The sequence below is a fragment of the Thunnus thynnus genome, chromosome 17, assembly GCF_963924715.1.
Source record: "Thunnus thynnus chromosome 17, fThuThy2.1, whole genome shotgun sequence".
In the NCBI taxonomy this organism is placed as follows: domain Eukaryota; kingdom Metazoa; phylum Chordata; class Actinopteri; order Scombriformes; family Scombridae; genus Thunnus; species Thunnus thynnus.
Window position 1 is genome coordinate 20337049 of NC_089533.1, and position 26580 is coordinate 20363628.

Sequence of the window (26580 nt, forward strand, 5' to 3'; positions counted from 1 at the left end):
CAATGTTTAATTCTGCTCTATGCGCAGCAAACTTCAATATTGAATAGAAAATAATCACAACATGCAATAGCACAACATGATGTCACCATAAAATAAATGCCTATAGATTGATAGATGCCTACTTGTCAGACTAAGAAACAGTCTGCAGTCTACAGTCTGCTTTGATGACAGACTTCTGTCTTCTTTTTATGCTTTCCTGTGGAGGGGTCATCTGTGGCATGTCGCCCCTCTTTTACCCACATCTCTGCAAATCTCTGAGCAGGGAAGGAGGCAACCCCTGGTCCATTTACTGCATCATCACATAGCCTAGCTCTAGTGTCATCTCTATTGTCCCATGAATGCTGACAGTGAAAGTCCATTTCTGATTTTATTGGTGTTTGCTCTAATGACTGTTCTCACATTGCAGCGCTTTACTTAGATTTTTAGAATATATACCTTTAATACCTTTAAACAACTTAACAAATATGTGTGTGTCTGTGTTTTCCAGACTGTATGATGAACATCCATAAGCGCTGTGTGGCCAATGTGCCGAGTCTGTGTGGGACAGACCACACTGAGAGGAGAGGCCGCATCAAGATCTCTGCTGAGATCAAGACTAATGTGCTCACTGTTACTAGTAAGTATATGTAAGAGACACACACACACACACATTCAGGTAGTCAAGCTAGGTGATGTTGCAGAGGAGAACATATACCAGTCATCTGTCTCCCTCTATTGGTAGGCCTACAGAGGTGAAGAAGCTGAATATGAGATCAGACACAAAAATCATTAAAGTTTCAGCTGGATCCATTAGCAGGATTTTATTACTTCAAACTAATGTATGAGGAATTCCTACTTGATTATTATCTGTCTGTATCAACGTGCTGATCAAACACTGTGATTACGGACGAGTGTATTGTGTCAATACGTAAATGGACATAGTATAGTTTGTAGAAACTACTGTAAATTTTTGTAATGATGATGTTGTTAAGTGATTTAACAAGGTCCAAGTATAATGTATGTATTACACTGATGCTCCAACCACAGCACAACACATAGCATATAGAAAATCTTAAGTAAAAGCTGTAGTAACTTAAGATAGACACAGACAAAGACACAGACTGCAGGTGTGTTACACATCTTCCTTGTCATTTTGTAGCAATTTGTCAAGCATTTGGCCTTAAAATTGACACAAATATGAAGTGTGGGATATATTTTCCTCCAAATGAGATTATTTCTATGGCTTCTCAAGACTGAATGTGTGTCCAATCAGCAAGAGAAAGAAAGGAGCCAGATTAATTCACTGGTGGGGTGATGACGGAAAAGAGGCATCATTGAGCAGTCACAAACAGCTTTTAGTAACAGCTTTTAGTAAAACAAAAACCCAGGATGGCAGCACAGGATTCGTCCTCTTTTATTTGTAAGAACAACCGATCATTTTCACTTTCTTTCAAACTCCAAGGCTTTCTCTTAAAAGTGTGTGATTAATTTTGCCTGTGTGCTAAAAGTGTTGCTTCACTGGACTTTAGCCTCATGTCAAATAACGATTTTGGTAGTCAAGGTGGTCAAGAAGCTGCTGTCAAGGTAATCAAAGAAAAAAAATCACACTGGTAGATATTTTGGGATGAAAGTGTCAATTATTTTTCCTTCAATCTGCTTCATACAGTGTGTGATACTTGAACTTGGTCTCAGAATTACATTATTTAAGTGTGGTCAGTTGATTTAGTAATGGAGGATTTCCTACATTTCATACGTCTTTCAGTAATCTTCAGAGCGGTTGCTTTCAGCCAAAGATGATGGGCATCTGTGGGTTGTAAGTGTAAACTCAGAAAAAGTGATTGTGAGTTCTTGCTGTTCACCTTCTGCTTTGCATTCTGGTGTATTGAGGATACTGTGAGTGTAGTCCGTTTCTTCTATAGCCTCTTTCACACATAGTTCCTAGTAAATTACTGGGATGACCTTCCGGGCACCGCTAGTGATTTTCACTATTCACACATGCAGCTATATTCAGGAACATTTCCATCCTGCACCTTTTCACACATGCCATGGCAATGATGGAATAGATGGGGCAAGGGACAGTCCAGCAGCTGGCGGTCATGCAACACTTATGAATGCCAACCGCCATAATACTCAAAGAAGAAGAAGAAGATTGAGCAAGGCTGGATATTATATTATATTATGATATATTTATTATATATGTTTCATATTTTTCTATTTAATGTTTATTGTACTTCTGTACTTCTTCTTCTGTATTTATTTATTACAATTTTCTCTATTTATCTGTACTGAACAAGTCTCATTTCAAGAGGATAGGTTGAATTCAGCCTCACCTTTGTCCTGATGGGAATTCGCTGACCTTTCTCATGTTTTATTTAACTGATAAATGGAAAATGGTAGAGAGCAGTGTCACCACCCTGTTGTTACTCTTTGTAGTGTCTTGTCTTACCTCCAGGTGGCAGCAGAGGCTTACATTATTTTTGCTTAGTGCAGGCAGCTCAGTTACAGCTGTGCCTTAAACTGAAAACTTTCTTGATATAGAATCAACTAAATAAACTTTTTGCAGAAATAAGACTGCCTAAATTTTAGATATTTCACTTGTGAGATATCTGTTATTATTTTTAGTTCTGCTTTAAAAAAGAAAGAAAGAAAAAGGATTAATTGGATTACACAGCAGCATATGTAATCAATGTACTGGATCTGTTCATACAGCGAAAATATACGTCTCCACTAAATAATGCTAAAATGGCAGTGCAACTTGTTAAACATCCTACGTCTTATACAAATATTGCATGTGTCTATTTCTGCATATGAAAGTATTTTCCCTGCGTGGTCTTTCATCGGGATTCATACCTTTTTCTATTACTTGCTTATTCTCTCTTACTCTCTCTTCTCTCTTGTTGATTCCCACGCTTGTAGACCTGATCATTAGCTGGGATTTACTGTGGGAAATGATAAGACAGCAGACTTATCACACACAGACTGCTATAGGACAGCAGTAAAGGCTGAGCCAGGCTAAAAGAACAGAATACACAAAATAGAGTTTAATGGTCAAACTGTGAAGGAAAATCAGCAGCTAATAATTTTGTTTTATACATTTTATTCTCATCTCTGTGAGAGATATCAGTCGGTCTCAGAATATTATTGTCACCACTTGCAAGGATTGTATATTCAACACTAGTACACTTAAATTTAAAGTACAGGTAGAATTTTTTGTGCAGTTTATTCTCCTATTTTGTGATAGCTGCAGCTAATAAGAGGCAGCAGGGGGTGCAGTACTTATTTTTGTCCACAGGGGTCAGTGTGTAGCCACCAGCAGCTTGCTCCCTCATTGCAGCGAGGTAGAGAAAAAAAATGCACCATTGAGAATGAACTGTAAAGCCACTAGGAATGATTGTATGGCTAAACATAGCAGAAGCCGGTGGAAATGGCTGCTACGTTGAGAAATGCATTTGTGCTGTGAACTCTGGTTGTGGATTTAATCAAAGCAATTGACATGGGTGTAAAGTGACAATTTATTGATCATTTTTAAGTCACTTCCCTCCCTCCCCCTTCACAGGGAGATCAGAGCTCAGGGTCAGTGGCAGAACAGCACCCATGGAGATTGAGGGGAGTCAGCGTTTGGTTCAAGGACGTTCCAGCAGGAAAAATACAGTGGGAATGAGGCTTTGAAAGTTGCCCACTTCCTTTGGTTTTGCACTCATGATGATTGGGTGTTTTGGGCCAAAAGCAGAGTTCAAAATATATGCCTTCAAGAAGATGATAAATAACAGTTCCATTGATTTTATGTACAATCAAAACTGATGTGAAAATTTGATGTTAAATCAATTGTGGTTTCACTGGGCACCAAAAACTTAAAATCTTAGTGTTTTCCTTAGAGACTTGATACATTCTAGACAGTCTTGTTGGGAATGCAGACACCTAACCCTTTCATTAATGCCAGCACCACCAACGTCTCGTAAATACACTCAAAGTCACTTAATAGTTTGAAGGACACTGCACTCACAGTAGAAGACTTTGACGACAAGTGAGCATAATGTTTCAGACATTTTTATTTCAATCTAATGTCATGCTCAAACTAGTATAATTTACCCTTTGCTCATGATACAGATTTGATCCTATAATTGGGGTTTTGATTTTTGACTTTTTATCATTCAAATTAAATAATCCAAAGATTCAAGAGCAGCTGGTACATCATCATCTTGCACATCAAAATAGCCAGGCAGGGATGGAGTTGTAGTTTAAGACATTTCCTCTGCCTAAAAGCTGAACACAGGCTTCACACTGCTCCTCAGGCTCTTGTTTACCCAAAATTTCCATATGGTGGCAGAAAAAACCACAGAATCACTGGCAGATTCCTGAATAGAAATCAAAATTGGCCACAGATCATGTTTTAGAAATGAATAACAAATTATGCGCCTGTAATTTCTTAGTAGCTTAGATAAATTAGCGGGTGTGTCTCTTCAAATGATTGAGATCACACTCAGCTAGGGGTGTGAATCACATCAATCATTCATTTTCTTTGGTCTAAACCATAGTGGGGAAAGATTATTTATTTCACTAAACAAACTTTTGTGAAAGATAATGTAATGGATTATGCACCTAAATGATCCTCTTTGGCATTAGTTAACACATGTGGACATACTGCAGCTAACATTTGCATCAGGTCAACAACTGTCTAATTATACCTGTCCAGACAAGCAAAACTGAATACATAAATGTTCTACAATAATTCAAATCAACCACTTGTTTCACCTCCCCAAGAGGAATTATCTATGACTTTGGTAGTTTTTGATCACATGTGAAGGCAAGTAGAAGTTGGACAGACCATAAGAATCCAACTAAGACTCTGATGAGGCTGTTTCTCATGGGAAAAGGTGCACTGCCAACACCCACGCAGCTGTGCACATACAGTATTCTGCTGTTACTGCACTCTTATCTCCACTCGCCCTCCCTGTAGACTCAAATACACATGTTATCTGTCTCTCTCTCTCTCTCTCTCTCTCTCTCTCACACACACACACACACACACACATCTCTATACAGACTCATACATGCTCTTGCAATTAGCACATACTGTATGCAAGCAAGAATTTCACACATGCATACACAGTCACATGTACAATACACATTCACTCAGACATAAACAAACACACACACACACACACACCCTTATCTATTTGCTGTAAGTGTCCTATGAGACTATTTGGCATGCTATCCTCTTTATATCTCCCCTCAACCAGCATTTGATGGTCACTTTAACAGGCATCATCTAATATTTATTGACCTGCTCCGCTGAGGGTTTAATGCTGGCCGTAGGGTCTGTGCTGTGGTTAACCTCTTGGAGCTTAGCGTAGCATTGCATCTTAACAGCATGAAAACCTAATTTCTCTGACATCTTGAGGTTTTCTCACACTGCGAGCTTGCTGGGAAGCTCTCCTTTCAGTCCTAGTTTGGAGGATGCTGCATGTTAACTGTTATCGTAAAAGTGTGCTTTAGTTTTTTCAGTGGTTACTGAGGAACAACACTTGCTATGGCCCAGACATACTTTTAGGTTTCTACATTTGTCATGATCTGTGGCAGTGGGCAGGGTCAAATCTGATTTTAAGTGTCCTTAAGAGGTAATAAAAAAGGAATGTCGCCTCTCTCCTGGGGTGAAGCCTGAGCTGGTGTCTGAGGTTGAGAGGCACCAACTTGAAACAGTGAGTTGGTCTCACACACACAGTGCACAGATCCAAACTCCTGCACAGGAGTTGTCCAATCCTGCATTCTCTGTTGAGTATTCAAGGAAGAAGGATTGGAAATTAAAATGTTTCACCTGCTCCCCTCACAATCTATTTTAGCCATGCTATCAGTGTGGCTCTAGGGATGGTAATGTCAGCCTCTTCATTCTGAATCTCAACAAGTATTGGATATATTGCTGTGAAATTTGGTACAGGCTTTTCCTAGATGATAAATTCTCATGACTCATAACATCTACTTGATGGATTGGCACAAAATTTTGTACAGACGTTCTGTACAAATTCTGTACAGCTGGTTCCCAGCTGATGAGTCTTACTGACGTTGGTCATCCATTGACTTTTCCTCTTGCCCCACCATGAGTTTGACTTTTTTGGTTTTTATTTCAATATCTCAATAAATGTTAGCAAATGTTAGCATGCTAACTTGCAATACTAAGATGGTAAACATTATACCTGTTAAACTTAGACATGCTAACATTATCAATTGTGAACATGTTTCCATACTGGCATTAGCATTTAGCTTTTAGCTTAAGTACAGCCTCACAGAGCTGCTAGCATGACTGTAGACTCTTAGTGTTGTTATGTAATGTGCCACGACCCATAGTATACAAGTAATATAGCAACATAGTTTTCTCTGCCATTCTTCTGCCTGTCATTTCCACAGACGGCTACATTAAATACACAACTGAGGTATATTGGCTAGTTATTTTGTGCTGTGTGTGTGTATGGGGGGCGGGAGAGGTTCTTGCATGTGTGTGTGTGTGTGTGTGTGTGTGTGTGTGTGTGCTTATGTGTGTGCTTATGTGTGTTCTTGAGTGCTTCCCTAGCGAGCTGCCTAAGACACAACAGCACCAGCCCTGCTTCTGGTAATTGGATGTGACCTCACAACTTGACCGGCAACAGTAATTGCACACACACACACTAACACACACTAAAAAACCCAATCACAGGGGATTTTATGCCACTGGAATACAATTACAGCCCAATAACAGACAGCCACAAAAGAAGGATTAGTGTCGGAACTGGCAACCTTCATCTGTCTACATGGTCATTACAGACAGATCTGGCAACCCCAAGGCTTTAACCCCCAATACAACTTTAAGGGTTTTGGTGTGTTTGTGTGTGTGTGTTTGCCTCAAGTTTACTGTGTCTAATTCAATTTGTTGGTTTCAGTGGAGAGTTTTGTCATTAATTAGATTACAGACAGGAAGTACCTTGCAAATTCAGGGCACACAAGTACAATGAGAGAACTGCTGTTTTCATTCATGCATACCAACAGCATGTGCAAAAGGGTCACGTAGAGTAGAATATAAATAGAAGAGTGTGGTGATTAATCGTGATGTTTTTTGCTTTTAAGGAAAATGGCTCACCAAATGGAGAGGAGAGTCCCTACTAGTTTTTCCAATTAGGAAAATAATATTGTTGTCCACGAGGTTCAGAGCAATAAAGTGTGGAAATTCAGCACTATAAATATGAAGGCAGCAGCAGGTGTTACCCTTGAAGACAATGTTCTACAAAGCAACCAAACTGCAGTCAAAGTGTGTGCAGTTAATGTAAAAAAAATTACATCTTTATCATTTCATTCATTTTTTGAAGATGGCGTTTGTTAAGTTTGGTTACTTTTATATGCGACAATAATATTGTAAGGTAAATCAATTAATGATTTGTTTATTTGGTTTGCTTTCAGAAAATCATTTTGTCTCATAGAAATTGTGAGTTTTTAAGCCATTTTCACTGCTGATCCCAAAAGTCAGCGTACACATGCAAACTATTTCCCATTTCTGTCTGCAACATGTATTGTAACTGATTCTTATGTGGAATTATGTTGTCTCTTTATCTCAATATCTTTCTTCCATCCTTCACCCTCTCCCTCTCTTTTCCTATATCCTTCCTTCTTTCTTTCCGTTCTTCCTACTTTCTCCCTCCAGTCAAAGAGGCCAGGAATCTGGTTCCTATGGACCCCAACGGTCTGTCAGACCCCTACGTGAAGCTTAAACTGATTCCAGATCCCCGCAGCGAGAGCAAACAGAAGACCAAGACCATTAAGTGCTGCCTCAACCCCACCTGGAATGAAACCTTTAAATTGTAAGACCTATTTAGACCATGTTTGGTTGTTTTTTATTTTTATTTATCACTGAAGGCTGTTTTTCTTCTGTCTCTATCTTTCCTCTCTTCTCCTTCCATCAGTCTTTCCCAATTTTATCTCTGTTTCTTCTCTTTCATCTTTGGTGCCCCTGTTCCTCTCTCTCTCCCTCTCTCGCTCAGCGCAGTGTTTTAAGAGCATCACATTATGCTTGGCTTTCCAAGCATGTGTAACCGCTGGCGCTCAGATAAAAACATCTGGCTCCTTATATTCATAAAACCTTGCTTTTGGGGTTGTTTACTGCAGTTGGCTCCAATTAGATTCTTAATAAGCGTCATCACAGTTTGCGTGGAAGGAGACTTGAATTTCCAAGTATTTTGGTTCAAGCAGATGTTCAGTGCAACCAGAGAATAGAAGGGCTTTCCTTCAAACATGTGTGATGTGAATGCAACCTGAATGTAACATCATTCAGGCTATGTGGGAAGATATCCAGATAGCTATTGCTATATATGTCTTGCATTTGGTCAATTAAATGGGTTTGATTGCCTGTTAGGTGCTCTTGGGGGCCATAAATTGTTATGGAAGGACAAAAATGGAAATGATAAATCCAAGACTGCTCTGACGTGGCTTTAAAAGTTAAAATGGTTTCAATAGGAGAGGGTTAAAATATAACAAATATCACCTACAGATATCACTCTCAACCACCATCCAATTGTTGATTTTCCTCATTTTCTCTCCCAGCCACCTGAAGGAGTATGATAAGGACCGCCGTCTGTCAGTGGAGGTGTGGGATTGGGACCTGACCAGCCGCAATGACTTCATGGGATCGCTGTCCTTTGGCATCTCGGAGCTCCAGAAACTAGGAGTGGATGGATGGTAAGATGAAAGGAGGGATGGAGGGATGAATGGAAGAGGGGTTGGAGAGACATGAGGCAGAGAAACAGCACAGGTAGAGGAGGAGGGAGAGTGAAGGTGACCTTGTTCATTACTGCACTGTAGGAGAAATACTTTAGTTGGAGCTCCTCTTTTTATTCTGGTGATACTCAGTGCCAAGCATCTCTACCCCGTCTCTTTATCTCTGCTTCTTTATCTCTCTACCCCCCTCCCTCTGTCTCTCTCTCTTTCTCTCTCTAGCTCAGTCTCTGTATCTTTCTATCTTCCTCTCTTCCTTTCTTTTTGCTGACACTGCCCTGTCAGGGCTTTTAATGAGATGCCAGCGTTTGAGGTGGATTGGTGGAGGTGGAGAGATGCCATTAAAAACCTGATATTCAGAGTAAAGAACCTGTGCAAGTGTTTGTTTCCCTCTACTCCATCCATGTACTGCTCCAAAGCCTCCACCAGCCAGGGGGAAGAACAGAGTAAGAGTGACATTAACATAATACCTGATGTTTAAAGAAGAAGAAGCAAAAGAGTTGAACCTGTGACATAATCTCTCTCCTCTGTGTATAAATGGAAATCCTCGAGTGAAAGCTTACCCTTTCATACAATGTGAAAAATAAAAAGATTATGACTTTATTACAAGACTTATTCTGTTATAGATCGCATTTAACATGAGTTGTTGTCAGATGAGATTAAAGGTGCAGTGTGTAGAGTTTAGTGGCATCTAGCGGAACAGACTTGGCAGAAATGGAATATAATATTCGTAAGTATGTTGTAATCAGTGTATAATCACCTGAAAATAAGAATCGTAGTGTTTTCATTACCTTAGAATGAGCCCTTTAGGGCATAGGGAACGGGTCGTCTTCCACATAGCCAACCATGTTGCACTGCCATTTTTCTACAGTAGCCTAGAAAGGACAAACCAAACACTGCCTTTAGAGATGGCCTTTTGCATTTCACAAGTTTTGCGGCCACCATAGGTTCTCCTACAAACTTGGAAGGGAAGGGGGGGCGGGGGGTTTTCAGTTTGTTGCAATCTGCAACCTCAACACTAGATGCCACTAAATCCTACACACTGCACCTTTAAGTGGTTAATACAAATCATCATCCAAACACAATATTGCTAGGAGTTTATTACAATATGAGGATAATTTATCTGAACAATCAGCAGCAGATTTAATTGTTACCTGATAAATACATCATCTGTCTAATAGAAGCTCTGCAACCTCTGCACTGAGTTTAATTCCTTAAGACATGTCCACTGTGCAAAGCCTTCAAAACCAATACTCACAGTTGTCTTTAAAGCAGCTGTAATCAATATTTTTTACATTAACAATGAATCAAATAACTACATGTAGTGTGAAAGGAGTCGCTGGTAGTGACAGACAAATGGAAAATTATCATCTCTGCAGTTTCCCTCAGCTTGATAGAGTTTTGTAGCATCTTTTAGCTCATTGTTTTGGTTTTTCAGCCTTTAACTTTAATGCATAGAGTAGAAAAACAGAATGAAGATACAAGCAAATCCCAAAGTAATGAGCTACAAAGCCATGATAGAGTAGACAAAGAAAAGAGTACATAGAAGTGATGTAATTATATGTACATCACATAGGTTCAGGGCTCTTACTAATTGTGATGTAATTTTAATTCAAATGGACAAAGTTTCGATGCAAGTTGGATCATCGTCAGGTCAAAAATAGGCCATTTTGACCTAACGATGATCCAAATTGCATCGAAACTTTGTCTGTTTGAATTAAAATTAAATTTGTGGCTTTGGAGTAAGTGTGCCGGCGATATTCTTTTTCCAAAGAAAGGAGTACAACCTGAAGTAACTTAATCATCAAAAAAAAAAAATCCAAGAACATGCAAAGAATAAGTAGTGTCCACACTGTCTATTGACAGTGCTGCCGACATTCAACAATGACTATTTAGCACCATGTCACAAAACTATAAATAATAAAAAAGGAATCTTACTGACAGAAATGGTTGCAACCAACTGTGCCCACATTTCCTGAGAAGATGAAAAAAAATGCAAAATAGTAAAATATTGTATAAATAGTTAAATAGTGTGTAGTGTAAAATAACACAGTTGAGGTTACTACAGCATTAATACCCTATGCCATGAGCTTTGAGGTTAAGTCGTGGCATCAGTAATGGGGCCAATATGAAAAATTATATTCTATTGATTGTGTGAAATGATAAGCATCTCAACCTTGTTTGGGCCCATCTCTATCAGGCTTTGCGAAATCACCATGAAGGAGAGTGAATTACGAAACAATCGGCTGATTGTTCTATAGGACGACTAAATCGGTGCACTAACTGTCAGCATCTTTAGCTAATGGCAGCAGTTACATGCCTAAATTGTATAAACTAATTGGGAATTGATTTGGCTGGAAATATGCTCTCTCTTCAGGTTTAAGATGCTCTCCCAGGAAGAAGGCGAGTACTTCAATGTTCCCGTTGCTCCAGAGGGGGAGGAGGGTAACGAGGAGCTACGGCAGAAATTTGAGGTGTGTGTGTGCGTTTGTACTATAACTTTTGTATAGCTGTGTGTGTGTGTGTGTGTGTGTGTGTGTGTGTGTGTGTGTGTGTGTGTGTGTGTGTGTGTGTGTGTGTGTGTGTGTGTGTGTGTGTGTGTTTTTGGGTGTGTGGGTGTGTGGCTGGCATGTGTTTGAATGTGTCAGCATTGTATGCTTGTGAATGTGTGTGTGTTCACTATACATCTGTGAGAGCCTGAGTGAGAGCCTCTCTGGGAGAGCTGTTAGCAGTTGGCAGGCACACTTATAGTACCATCCGGTCTGGCACAGTGCAGGTCCAGACGTGTGTGTGTGTGTGTGTGTGTGTGTGTGTGTGTGTGGCTGACCAGTAGGCCCACTCATTAACACATTTGGCAGAGGAGAGGATAACCCTACTCTGTGGTTTTACACTTCTTTTTTTCTCCTCTTTTCCTCCTCTCCTTCTCCTCCTTTTCGTCTTGCTGACAGTAAAACACAGAACACCAGAGTCTCATTCTGAAATGTGTTGATCACAGAGTTAGGGGGTGATTTTTGTCCCTGTTATAGGTTTCAGTTTTAACAGTGCTCAATTGAGATAAAGGTTCATGAGACAGAGATGCTGCTGAAAATGGGCTACTTTTTGTGCAATGAACTTACGGGTGAAGTATTTGACTCCATGATTTTAACATGTTTTAGAGTCAGTTTTGACCAGCCATCATTCAATCTCAAATCTACAGACAGTTATGTAGTCAAGACTTAAAGGGCACTCACTCAAGTTTACATTGCAAAGCCAACTCACTAATTTTAGGGAGTACTAGTCAGCCTGTGAAATCAGTTGTATAAAGTCTTCTGCAGCTCTGGAGGGAGTTTTGTCAAGTTTAAGAATTACTTAAGTGCTCAAATTTTAACATAAAATCTGTATCACAAAGTGGGGGTGTGGAGTTGGAAAGACTATCAATAGCATTATAGGAAGTGTAGGATCCAGCATTTTTGAGGTTGACAAAAGTCAGGATATCTTCTTGCTGCATCCATTTGGACCATTTTTTCTTTAAACCTAACATATCCCAAGACCTCCAGTATTATGGAAGTTCATGATTAAATTGCTGGAGTACTCTCTAAGAGTAAAACTAATCAGCCTCTTTGACTTTGGAGCCGCCTAAATGAGGTACTCAAGCTCACTAAATCAAAATGATCATACACACGTACAGTTTTGAATGTTGGTTGACTCAGGAGGAAGCAAGAGATACTAAATGGATTGCAGTACTTCAGTTTTCCTCTTTGTTGTTTAAGAAACACTTCCCTGTAAGTTGAAGATTTTTCTCCTGTGAGCATACAGTTAGTGATGTTTGGCCAACTGTGACAGCTCCATTAAGGAGGATGCAGGCCTATGTGATTATGTAGACTGATAAAACAGATGTAGTTTCCCTTTTTCCTGGTATAAGACCTCTTTGTGTTAGTTTCCTCCTGTGTTCTCCTACTGTTATATAGTATTATATCAGGTGTCATAAAGTATATCATCTTTATCTGTTGTGAACATGTTCTAGTTTTAGAGAAGTGCTGTGAAATAATATTATTTTCACTGTTAATGGTGTATTTAGTGAAGAGTCTGGATGTTGGCTTTGTGAGGAGGTGTTGTAGCCTTTTATCTTTCTTTCCTCCATGTCTCTCCCCTCTTCCTCCTCCCTCTTTTTGTTTTGCTTCCTTTTCTCTCCTTCAGTTATCTGTTTTGTCCTCTGTCACCTTCAGTGCCCCCCTGTGTGTTTCTCTCTCTTTATCTGTTTTTCTTTCCCTCCATCTCCTCAAGGTCATGGTCCTCAGACGCCTCAGACGTTCACTGAGACACACTCTCAGGGGGAGGGCTATTACACACACACACACACACATACACACACACACACACACACATACACACAAGCATGTATGCATCCTCCTGGGTGAAGCTTTCAGTGAGGAAGAAAGACACAGAGGCAGACAGAGAGATTTCACTTTGGTAACATGACCGGCATGCCACCTTTTCACCCCATCCAGAATCACACACACACACACACACGCAGGACAGCTACAGTAATAAATAATGCATGTTGTATGTATGCACGCACACACACACAGATGCAGTTACACTCAAAACATTATTCAGAGGCAGTTAAGGAGCAGACAGCTAATATCCTGCTAATTCTCATTTGGAGCTGAGACACATTTCAATTCAGTTCAGTTTAATGAAACTTTATTGGCATGAGGTTTAAACATGAGGTGATTAAAAACATGTTGAAGCATATACAAAAACAAATAGTGAAGTGAATAATACGGCGCCATACAAAAGTTGAGACACTGACAGAATGAGAAAGTGTGTCTAAACTTTTGACTGGTATTGTATATAAAATGAATTTCAGTTCCTTTTTTCTCTGTCTTCCCCCTTGTTCTTCCTCTATTTCTCTTTTCTGAGGTTTTGTCATTCTTACGCTTTTTCTTTCTCTTTTTTTGTCTGTCCCACTTTCTCTTTTCTTTTTCTTACACACTCACATCCACGGAAAGTGCTGAATCAAAGGAGAGTGAGAAGGGGGAAATGGAGGAAAGATGAAGGTGGAATGTCGTATTTTAAAGGAATTTGACCAAACTTTTTTTTTTAATTTTTCAACAAACAAAGTGTAAATTTCCTTCATTTTTATGCGTTTAAGCAAAATAAGATGATGGTAATGTACTGATATCTTGGACGCTAACCTCATAATTATAAGAACAATAAGAAGTCATTCAAAGTGTCATTGAAAAAGAACGAGACACCTGCGGAGAGAAAATTGGGTAAATGTCCTCGGGAATTGTTTTTAAATAGTTAAGCTGTCACACTGCTTTCGTGTCAATGGGAGTTGCTACACAGAGGCTGCATTAAGACAGTGAAGGTTTGAATTAAATTTGAATTTACTCCACACATGTATCACCAAGTAAGTGCAAAGATTTTATTATTTATATACAGCATATGTCCCTTCTTACCGTGATATTTTATAATGTGCACAAAAATAGTCGGACACACAAGGCTGTAGACTGAGAGACAGGAGAGAGAGAGAGCAGCATTAATCTCTGAAGGCTTCGGGAGTGTTGCCTTCAGCATGCTCTGCTGCTCACAAATACCTGTGTGAGTGTGTGTGTGTGTGTGTGTGTGTGTGGTTGTGGGTTGTGTGTCAGAACAGATGGAGACAGATAGAGCCTTTTATCCATTGATGAGTCAGGAAGCGTATGGGTTGCATCACTCACACACACACACACACACACACACACAGACATAAACACACACACTCAACACACACACATGAATCCATATAGTGAGGAGAGTAGTTGGATGCTTCACTCTGTCAATTTTCAAGACCGGGCAGCAGAGAAATTACTGCAACTGCCCAGACTAGAAGAAGTGAAGACAGCCTCATTGTGGATCAGCAATTTAAGATAAGATAAGGTTAGATAAGAAGCACCTCTGTAGCATTTTGCTAATGTCTTAAGATTATTTTTAAAAATTGAAGCAAGGCTTCACAAAGTGCAGAATAAGATTACAATAGAAGTTTCTTATGAGAGAGTCAGGACAAGAGAGTGTGACAAGGTCGACGCAGAGACGAATCTATTCAGAGAGAGACAGAGTTAAAAATGAAACACACAGTGAACAGAAGAGAGAGACGGGGAAGTGGTGATAGACATGAATAAATGGAGTCAGAGACACGGGCCAGATGTATAAAGATGAAGTACAAATGAATTATTTTACAGACAGAGAGATGGTACAAAAACTTTCAGTGTGAGTGGGAGAGAATGGTTGAAGGACAGAAACAAGGGAAGTGTTGACAGTCATGATTGAATAGAGTGGCAGACTCACAGGGAGGTCATATTTGTTATGGAAAGTGTGAATCAGAGAGTAAAGTGCCTGTACAGAATAATTGAAATAGACTGAAAAAAGGGCTAAAAACTTTCCTCACTTTTAACATATATGCCATTTGCACTTCTGTCTCTCTAATCTAATCTGTGACATTAAATTTTGGAAAAGAGGCTCATGTGCCAGCAAAAGTTGTGTGTTTTGTTTGGGAAATCTAATTCCTTTTGCACTTTGTGATTTTTTTATTTTTTAAACTATTAAAAGGTGGCTGGCCATGACTTTCACCTCTCTTTCTCCTTTAGTTCAAAACTTTGAATGTGAAATATGTGTTACGGTGCAAAATCTTTACTATGGTTTGTTCAGCGTGTCCTAATGATTATAGTTTAAATACTGGTGTTGGCAGTGATGAAAGATAACCATAACCTGGTTTAAAATTCCCCAACATCACAATGTTTAATTTTTAGCATTTTCAAGTATTTTACAATCAGAGAACTTGATATGATTGTCATATTTATCATAAACAAATGAGACTTGGGTCAAGATAACTTGTAGTTTGTGTGTTAGTGTTTCTCAAATGATGACAACACTTCACCTAATGCTTCTTTCAAAAAAACACACACAATAAATGTTTAATTGATTTTTCTCTGAGGCCTTTTCCTCACACTTGCCAATATGCAAATCTCTGAAAGCTTGAGATGTTTTAATACTGAAACAACAGCCACCAGATTGGTTTTTTCGTACCCTTTATTCATCCACTCACAGCGTTAAGTCACTTTGATTGTTTCGAAGTTGGAGGTCATGTCTAATCTTGTCTCCTAATTTCTCTCTCCTGGATCTAGAGGGCTAAGATTGGTCCAAGCAAGAACACAGAGGGGAAGTCGGCCAATGCTGCATCCAGGTTCGACTCCAATGGCAACCAAGATCGCATGAAACTGTCTGACTTTAACTTCCTGATGGTGTTGGGAAAGGGAAGCTTTGGCAAGGTGAGGCCATGACGTCGATGTGTGTGTATGTTTGTATGAGGCACTGGTGCCTATTTTCATATATTGCTGTGTATCCGCATAAGACTCATGATTACCTTTAGCACTATGTACTGTGTGTGTAGATATAATGGTCACATATTTACCTGTATGCTTTATTTGTGGGATTGAAACATATATCCACTAGTTAGCAGATAAAGGACAAATAATCCCTGTATGATACCAAAATATTTACGTATAAATGTGTTCTCCACACATCTTCCAGTAATATGTGGCTGAATCAGGTGTTTTTCAGATTAAGGACCTTTTTGCTCTGTTAAATGCTGCAAATCAGTCTGTTCTCTCTGAACCCGAATATCTATCTTGAAAATGTAAGCATGACATTGACACTGAGATTTTGCACAACATAAACACAAAGATGACACTTGAGAAGTTTCCTATATTATTAATGTTAAAAGAAACCCGTGTAACTTAGCACACGCCAGACCTGCCAACACTCCCGTTTTTCTCCTGTGTATATCCTCTCTCCCGCTCTCCCGCCCCATTTTGTTGTTTCTCCGGGGAAACTCACGTAATTTGCGTGTCCCTCAACCTTTATTATGAATAATCATCATACACACGGATCCATATGTTTTGTATGTTTGTCTGACGTTACCCAAGTTGCCAGATCGTTTATCGTTTATGTGTGGGACACATACAGTCCACACACAACATACAAATTCAACCCATCTGTCACCACAACCTGACTCAAAGGGCGTGTGCACGGCTGCTCTGTGTGCAGGCAGTCTTTCCTCCTGTCTTCTGCTCTCCTCCCTCTGCTGCTGATGTGATTCACTGCCTGCAGGTACCACTGGTAAAGAGGAGGGACTGGTTTGTCTCAGCCAGCAGCTAAGTTTACAAAAATTTGCAAAATTTTAAGATATGTGGCAAAGCCAGATAAACAGTTAGACTGCATACAGACAGCTTTCGTGTTATTAGCTCAACCAGCATGCTGTGGTTGTGTAAAACATACCAGCGGTGGATGGGACAGTGCAGACAAAGCAGTTGAAAATATCACTTTTCTACATGTTTATTCTAGTTGAACAGGTGGCTTGATAAAGTACTTATTGGCTTTTGAACAATAGTGCAATTCATTTCTTATAAAGCCAATTTTTCAATTAGAAAAGGAGGTCTTTTTTCAAAAGATGCATAGCCTTGCTTTAAGATCACAGCAGCAACATATTCTTCTTAGTTTCTCTTCAAAGCATGCCAGCAATGTCAGTTTTTCAGAGTCTGCCCTGTTGTTCATGGGCTTAATTGCAGATGCAAAGCATTCATTTCTGAGGACACACACAACCAAGCTCTGTAGGAATGCAGGGTATTTGGTAGCCATCATGCGGATGCAAACACATAATTAAACAGTGCTCCTCTGTGCAGTATGCGTTATGATTAATACCTCTGTGTGTGTTTTGCTGAGTATTAGAGCACAAGAATTCAGAGACGCAAAGGTAAGAGAGAGGAAAGAAAAGATGGACAGAAAGGGTGAGATAGAGATCGAAAGAATCAAAGGAGATGAAGCGAAAGTAGACAAAGATGGATGAAGGGAAAGGGGCGAAGAGGATGACGTGACAAGTGGAGGGAGCGATGAAAGGGGAGAGAGACAGAGATGTAAGAGCACGGCGGCAAGGTTGACATGAATGAATTGAGAGAGAGGTAAAAACGTCAGACTGAATGAAAGAAGGGAGAGTGAGCAAGGAGGGGAAAACCTTGGTGAGGGAAGACTGACGTGAATGAATGAAAATCGAGGCAAGGAACAGAAAGAGGGAGAAGAGTGAAGGGGGAGTGAGAGAGAAAATTGGGTAAATGAGGGTTAGAGCAGCGGGGATGGAGAGGCAGAGAGAGAGAGTTTAGCAAACTCTTGCAAATTAATATTAAGCACTTGTAAAATTATATGGGGCACCACCTCCATTGATTAATTAACCAATTCATTAATTAATTAGGAAAAATTATAATATCTGTAAATTGTGAACTCCATCTCTGTTATAAAGGAATACACAAATATGACTTGGCAATAAAGCAAGATATTTATTGAACTACCCAGGGATAGGGATGAATAGGGAATGCTAAGCATAAATGCATATATACAACTAGAATTAATGCATGAATGAATGGGTAAATTAAATTAACAAGTTATTGCCAACAGAATGAACGAATGAAATTGAGGGTTGGCGCAGTGAGGGGTAAATAACTAACTAAAACCAATAAAAACAACTAATTTTAGAAATCATCAACCCTCAGATAGAATGCATGGTAGATGGTTAGTCCCTACTGTTTCTTGATGGAGGATGAAGATGAGGCGAACACCCTGGAGAGCAGCAGGGTGAAGCAGACTTGGTGTTTTTTTTTTTTGGAGGGGGGCTGAGGCCACAGCCAGATGAGAACAGCTGCAGGTTCAGTGGAGCGCTCTGTTCAGTGCTTCTCAGGAGGGTGAATCCAACACTGGAGATGGGCTCAGACTGGCTGAGGCCACATCGTAAACACACCGCAGGGTTGTGTGTTTTCAGTCTTGAGGCATTCAGTTGCAGTCTGCAGAGTTGAAGCTGGGCTCTAACTACTAAAAGAGGTTTTAGGGAGTCTTTAAAAGTCTTTAAAAAGTTAAACTACATGATAAAAATAGGAGATTACAAAAATAATAGATGTTCAAATGGCAAACAGTGTGCAATGACTAGACTGGTACTTAGCTTATGGCTCTAGCATCTTTGCAGTCTTCTTAGTCTCTTTCTGGGCTTTCAGCTCTCAGGGAAAAATGAAAAAGACAACGCCTGAAATGCAACACAGCCATAACTGCTGGCAAGGCCGAGAGAAAACACAGAAGACGCTGCAGCAGCAATCAGCACGCCAGCTGAAAAAAAAGAAGCCAAGCCAGACAAAGACTTGTAAACTTTTATAGTCTAGTAGGTGTAGTGTTTTGGAGGAATCCTTGGCGCTCTTTGGAAAAGAACGCCTTGATTAGTAATGAATTTCTTTGTGTGAAGAGAAAACTGGCCTTCAATTTAATAATTGTATTCCTATAGAATAGCTGTAGGTTATAAAAATTGCAAAATTTGTTGACCAAATAAACAGAATGAAATCAATATCTTTTTTCTCATCTGTAGTTAAAACTATGTGACAGTGAAACATATCCAAGGTCTCCATAATATCCTAGCATTCAAACTATAGCTAAATACTATGCTTGTAGTTTAATATCAAATAAATCCACACATCTCTTAAAAGTTACCAAAACAGTCACTAGATTCTGTGTGGTACTATGTAAATTAACAGATTTTGAACAGAGTTAGCATAATATCAAAATAATTCCATGATTCTGAAACACAGTTAAAGTTAACACTGTTTAGACAAGTCCAAATACATATTGTTACACATTATTAGTGGCATTTCTGACCATTTCAGACATTCCTTGTTAATTAGAGGAGATATGAACAGTGAGAGAGACACTCAGGGAGGAATGTGGCTTGTCCATAAATTTATAACACAAAGTCATTAATTTCCAAAATTGTCCATTTTCTTCCCATGACTGGAGAGAAGAGGCTGGATTTTTGTTCCAGTTCAATGTTTCCTTGACATCCTTTTGCCTTGAGGTCAGAGGTCATTGCATGTGTGTGTGTATGTGTATGATTCTGCATCCACACATAGACAGACTGTTAGATTAACATATCATAATGTCTCTGAAAGAATTTAGCTTCTACTTATATTCCTGGGTTTATCCACTACAAGAGAGAGGGGGGAAAAGTGACAGAAAGAGAGAGCGAGACCATTGTCTGTGTACCAGACCTGTATGCCGGCTGCCTGTTTCCATGGTAACAGGCATTTAAAGCAACACTGATGCGTCAGTGTGGAGAGACTGAGTCGAGGGTCGATCATTACTGGAATACCCAACACATACATATACAAACACATACACACGGATTCCTGAAGCATGCACCTTCTGTAGAAACACAAAATGTGGAAACACGCACACGCACACCATTTGGGCGTGTACTAGGTACATACATATGCCAGTACATTCTGTGAATAATAGCTTTCAGAAATACTAGTATTTCAGAAATAAAGAGACATGCACATACACGTACATGCAAAAGCAGGCACTCACGTGATGTGTGTGTCATTTTAATGGTTCCTGAGTGTGCGTGGGAGGCTGGTACCTTCAGAGCTGCTCTTTCTGCCTCAGTGTCTATGGACATCTGCATCACGATACTGCTGCTGACGTTTCTCTGTGGACATGCTTACAGTGTGATACTTACACACACACACACACACACACACACACACACACACATACACACACACACTCGTATCTCATGGGCAGACACGAGCAAGCACATGCTTCTTCCTGATCTGTATTGTCATGTGTTTATACACACACATCACAAGCGTTAAAGCACAAACACATAAACGCACATGTATGAAGTTGGATTTATGCTGTGACCATACGTTCATGTGTAAAGTGAACGTATGGTCTAAGTTTCAGCACCATGGACAGCACCGCTCAAAGCCTAAGTTTGCTTACATCTTTTATAATTACTGTACATAACTGATTTTATTACAACATTAATCTATAGTGTCATAAGAGTGGTGGAAGTATTATTTACTCTCCAAACCAACACTCAGGCCTAGATTTAGATTTATTAAAGCTTTTGCCCCAGTTTTTCAGGCATGTATTTGACACGTTCTGCCCCAGAAGCATGCGGTGCATTTATTAAAGAGATGCACCAGACTGGAGCCACAGTTTGTGTCATTTGAGCAAGTGTTTGCAACTTGTATGGGAGGGCTGCACAAATAGGAGGTGTTAAAGTAGGTGAACTTTCTCAACCTCAACATCTCAAAAACTAAAGAACTGCTCTTTGGCCCCTCAAAACACTGGTCCATCCTCCAGTCTCACCATCAAAGTAGAGAGGGTAGAGGTGGTGGAATCTTTCAGATACCTTGGCAGTACACTAGACAATAACCTCAGCTTTAATTAGCATACCATACTTTGAATAGTTGCCAATAGAGACTTACAGCCACCCGTAAACTATATCGCTTGTCTGTCTGACCTCTTCTTCTTCTTCTCCTGTACCGTAGCATTATTGAGCCAGTTCTTCAGTATGGTGTCATCTGTTTTCTCCATATGCTTACAGTTACCAATAAGAATAAACTCTTAAAGATAACTCATTTAAATGGTATTCCCACTCCAAACTTATGCGATTGTGTCACCTCATCCCTTATCTGCAAAGCACTCACAATCACACAAAACCCAGACCACCCACTCTACCAGCACTTTACCCTCCTTCCTTCTGGCCAACCACCCATGTGCAGAAAGGCCTGTTTTAGCAAGAGCTTTGTTCCTACAGCCTTATGAGTTTTAAATAAGTAACCTCCTATGGTGTGTAGAGTGTCAATCCATGTCTTTGTTTTTGTAGTGTGACATTAAGTGTCCCTGTAATCCTGCATTTTGTATAACTCTGTATAATTCTGTGTCTTACTTGTTTGTGTTTGTATGAACCTACTATGGAAAAGAATTTCCTCCTTGAGGACAAATCTATCTATCTATCTATAAGACATTGATGTATTCTAAGGGATTTACTAAGATTTTTGCAGGAGAAAAGTATGCGTAAACAGATTTACATGAGCCACATGGAAGGTTGTGGTGGGAAAAGAGACATAATGTTATCTTTGCTCTCTCAACAATAGCAGGCATAGAGTAGTCTCAACAAAAAAATATCATATCAGTAGCCATATTAGTTATCTAGAAATACAGAATCTAATAAAATATAGACCCATAAGTTAATACTTTAGAGTAATAATTATTAATGAACATATATTATTTTGTACCAAATCAGAAAGGAATTTTGATGAAAAACTCAGCACATTTACACTACATTTTCCATGTAAATCAGGCCCTCAGTGAACAATACATGTGCATAAATCAAATCAAAATGAAAGATTTCATGCTAATATTACATCTATGTAACCATTTGTAAAGCCTTTAATCACTGTCCCAGCAACTGCTGTTGAGATGTCACTTGGCTAGGAATAGAAAGCACATTGGCATATATACAACGTGGACATATGAAACTCTGATATATCCAAAAATGAATAATCAAAAGCTTGTTTTAATAAAGTAATTATAAAGGTTAAATATTTTTATTAACTTAATCATACTAGCAGCCCGAAGAAGTCCCACTGTGACCTACAGTGACTATCTGTGTGGGGCTAGACAGCAATACACACCCCTTCCATGTCATGATCCTGTCACAGTCTGGCTCTATGTTCCTTAGTTGACATTATCCACTAGTCCACCAAATGCCCTCAGACTTTTTCCCTGTTTGTTATACTGGACTGAGGGGGAGAAGGCTCTTGTACAGGACACTGTAGTTTGCTTTTGCACTGGCTACGAAATGTGACTTAGGTGTTTGGCATTTTTCTGTAGGTTTGAGTTATTTGTGTTTGCCATGTTTGAGGAGCTGCCTCATCATGAGATTGTATAAGAGAGTTTGTAGGTTATGCTATCGGTTGATTATTATAAGGATGTGTTTTCTGGTTTCTTGGCTTTCTGCTGCTTTGAGTTTTTCCTCCTGTGTCTCTGTTCTGCATTTTCCTCCACACCTGCCCTGCATCATCCTCGTTAGCCCTGCCCTGCTCCCTGTGTCTTCCCCAACCAATCAGCTCTATTCCTGTTCTCCTCTTCCACCTGCACCTCGTCACCTCGTCAGTTTAGTATTTAAGTCCTGGTCTTCAGTTCAGTCTTGTTGAATCCTTTGTTCTTTTTTTTTGCTGTGCCTGCGTGCCTGATTCGGTATTAAAAGACTTATTCTTCAGTTGTAACCAACGGCTTTGTCCTGCATTTGAGTCCATCTCCTGCTACTCTCATACAGTCAGTGGATATTGGTCTATATATACACTACATGATATATGACAGTTAAGAATAATACAACATAGTCTAGCATCATGCGGTGCAGTGTTGTGCAGTAGAGTGTGGTTTCATTTGCTTCCCCTTCGTAAATTCACTCTGCAAGGTCAGCAGAGAAAACACACTGGCGTCATTTACGACATATGACAGTTAATATCCTCAGGCCTGCTTTTCTGTCAAATGACCCTGAACAACTTTCTTGGGTAAAACAGCGTCGCCAATAGTGACACGCCACAATTCATAGTACAGTAGCCAGTTTATGAATGACACTGCAACCAAAATGACCTTGATTGAGTCACTGAACCTTGCTGAGATCATGAAATGTAACTCTGAAGCTAAATTCATCAGCTTATGGCCTTAGATGACATGCAAAAGCTAAACAACATATTGTTGCTCCTGTTGTTACTTTGTGTCCTGTGCATCTTTTGTCTGCAGAAGCATTCTGATTGTTGATGAAACCTTGTTTCATGTCTTCTTTCTCTTCTGTTGGTCTTGTCCTTGTGGCTGCATTAAATGAGCTTTGGGCCAGATGGTGTCCTTCCTCCCTGTTTCAACTTTATAGAGTTTGTATTTACATAAAGTCACACTGACACCATATGGGATGACTGCACGCACACGCGCACACACACACACACTCTCACACTTACGCCTACTTTTGTCAAAGGATACCACCAGCATAGATCCAACTTCAATAGATATCTAAACTTTAATGCTGAAGATTATAACGCACATTCATGAACTGTGGTTGCCCTCTATGCAAACACACATTTTCAACCTCACACATACACACACACACTTATATACTGTAAGTGTGTCTCTTTGTCCATCTGTGCTGCTCTCCCTGTAGAATCCAAAACCCAATAACCCCTCTATATTATCATACCTGAATATTTATAAGACATAAACAGCAAAGCTGCTGAGTTTCCGATCTCGTGGGGGGGAAAAAAAAATACGAAGTGGATATAAGGTCAGTCTTATTGCTCTATTCTTGGTGGGGTTTGAAAGAATAATGAGTGTGATATGGTTTCCATTTACATCATGAAGCTGACACTCATCTACAGCACCTTTTACAGCGAGTAAGCAGGTAGTGGACGCTTAACAGCACATGTTGCTTTTTGCAGACATACAGTCTGTCAGCTGGCCTTTTAGTAACACAATGGTCTTTCTAAGATCTAGGCTATCTTGCTGCCCCAGAAGAATGGTATATTAAACACATCAGTACATCAATCAAACTCAGCTTAACTTGAGAAGACTTGAACAGCTGCAAAAAATCTTTTAGTGCACCCTCTGCTTTATGCAAATTAACATAAGAAATGTAATAAAAGATTTAAATTTGAAATATGATTGGATGAAAGATTCTTTGTTGAGGTCCCAAAACTCAATTAGCCTCGTGGGAAGTACAAACACGCCATGCTAGCCATGTAATGGAAAGCTCAGCCGTTTTTCTTCCACATTGTTCTTGCCTTTTTCACTGCCTTGTTTTAAGATAAAATGTATATGTACGTTTATTAGTTTTAGGGCGATAGGAAGAAAAAGGCTGTGTAGTCAGTCGACTAGTTTTAGCAGAATAGACTGCTAAAGAGAGACTGTATCTGTGCTGATAATTCACATAAGGTACTACTTTCCTCATTTTCTGAAATTGTCCTGGGTCTCTTGCTCTCAAGAAACCTTGGAGAGTGCTTTTCTTAACTTACATTTAATGTATATTTGATTATTTAAGTGTTAGGGTAGATGTAATAATTTCCATCTGTGTAGTCAAAATCTACTTTAAACACAAATCTCTCCTTATTTACCATGTCATGGCTTTCTGTACACACAACACACACACACTCATGTAACACCCCCGCATACAGATTTCAGTCCAGAAAGTTTGACTTTAGTGGCTTTCTAGTCACAGGCCTACTTCAACTTTTATGAGACGACCTGCGAGTTGAGACATGACCCACATTTGGCCTGCTATATGCAGCAGCTACTGGATTCTTCAGGAAAGAAGGTACGATGATGAGAGGAGAAAGGGAGAGGAGAGTATTGAGAAATTGAGAAAGAAGAGGAAAGAAACACAGATGAAAAAGGAGAGGAGAGGAGGATATGGTGAACAAGAAACCTGCGAGAGGAAGACAAGACAGAAACATTTACTTCTCTGTTTTAGAGACTGAGAGCAGCATGAGCCTGACCTTGGATACAAGACACTGAAACTGCTGAGCACACACACACACACATACACACACACACATACGCACAGCAATTCAGAGGCAGTCATCTCATGGTGGGTGCATTCTAGGCATCTGTCTTGTCCTTCTCTGCAGATTATGAGTGTGTGTGTGTGTGTGTGACTCCCAGATGTGCTCCCGAACTTCACAATTTAAACAAATAGGATTCTGAATTGCTTGACTGCTGCCGATCTCTTTCCCTGTCATTCCCTCTGTCCTTCCTCTCTGTCTGCCCTTTTGCTTCCTCCACTTTTTAAATCCTACTCTCTTCACCCATCCACCTTCCTTTATCTCCACCCGCCCCCACGCTGTGTGCCCTAAAGATCCTGAAAAAGAAATGGGAAATAATCCCCTCTTCCTCCCTCTTTCTCCTCTTTCTTTTCTACTTTTTTTCTCCTCTCTGGTGTTCGTGAAGGGCAAAGAGAAGCCAAACATTATGGAATCCCCACAGAAGCACTAAATAATCTTTCTCTACGTCTATTATTCCTTCCTTTTTTAATAACACAAAATATTTTTGGCAGAAACGACATTGTGAGCTACATTTTTGCACAAAATGGTGATGCAAGTTGATGACATCTCCGCCTGCATTTTTTTTACATGCAGCAAAATTTATATCATGCAGTCTGACATAGATTGCAGCTAAGATTTTATTAGACATAAAAGAAATTTCTTGTAAGAAAAAAACCTGCAAGGTAGCTGTAGTCACACTGTGTAATAATCACCTTTAATCACCTCTTTTCCCTCTGTAGTGCCTATCTTTTTCTTCCTGTTTCTCATATTTTCCCTCTCCTCAGGTGACATCATTACAAAGTGATGAATCGGTTTTCTCTCTTTTCCCCCTGTCCTTGCTCTCTTTATTTCTACCTTGACTGTCTAACCCCAAAAAAAGTCAGAAGATTTCCTGTATCATCCCATTCCTCTATCCCTGCCCTTTACACTACTTCCCCTGTCTCTCTGCCTCTCTCTCTTTTCCTTGCCTTCCCTTGCCTCCATCTTTCTTTCAAGGTGATGGTGGTATAAAAGAGTGACAGGAACTGTGTGTCATAAAAATTTGGAATATTGATGAATTCATCTTCCTTGTATTTCTAATCTATCCTCTCTGTCTCTCCATCTCTTTCTATGTAGGTGATGCTGGCGGAGCGTAAAGGGACAGAGGATCTGTACGCTATAAAGATCCTGAAGAAGGACGTTGTGATCCAGGATGATGATGTGGAATGCACCATGGTGGAGAAGAGAGTGTTAGCGTTGGCTGGAAAGCCCCCGTTCTTAACACAGCTGCACTCCACCTTCCAGAGCATGGTGGGTGGTCCAGTACATGTTCATATCCTACAAGGAACAACAGCCCTATTTTTTGTAACATTACTCTCAGTACTTAATTACATATTCTAAGAATTCTAAAAGGTAAAATTTGGGCACACACACACAAAGTTGGGTAGCAGCC

At 39.8% G+C, this 26580-nt stretch overlaps 1 protein-coding gene across 2 annotated transcripts in view; it reads left to right on the forward strand.

Annotated features, from left to right (window-relative positions):
• The window catches only part of prkcbb (protein kinase C, beta b), a 100878-nt gene that overhangs the window by 44243 nt on the left and 30055 nt on the right, over positions 1-26580 (forward strand). For both annotated transcript variants that reach the window (XM_067615753.1, XM_067615751.1), the window contains exons 5-10: positions 488-616; positions 7646-7802; positions 8542-8676; positions 11090-11186; positions 15861-16004; positions 26265-26438. In XM_067615753.1, coding sequence (XP_067471854.1) covers positions 488-616; positions 7646-7802; positions 8542-8676; positions 11090-11186; positions 15861-16004; positions 26265-26438 — 836 coding nt within the window. The remainder of the gene's footprint in view (positions 1-487; positions 617-7645; positions 7803-8541; positions 8677-11089; positions 11187-15860; positions 16005-26264; positions 26439-26580) is intronic.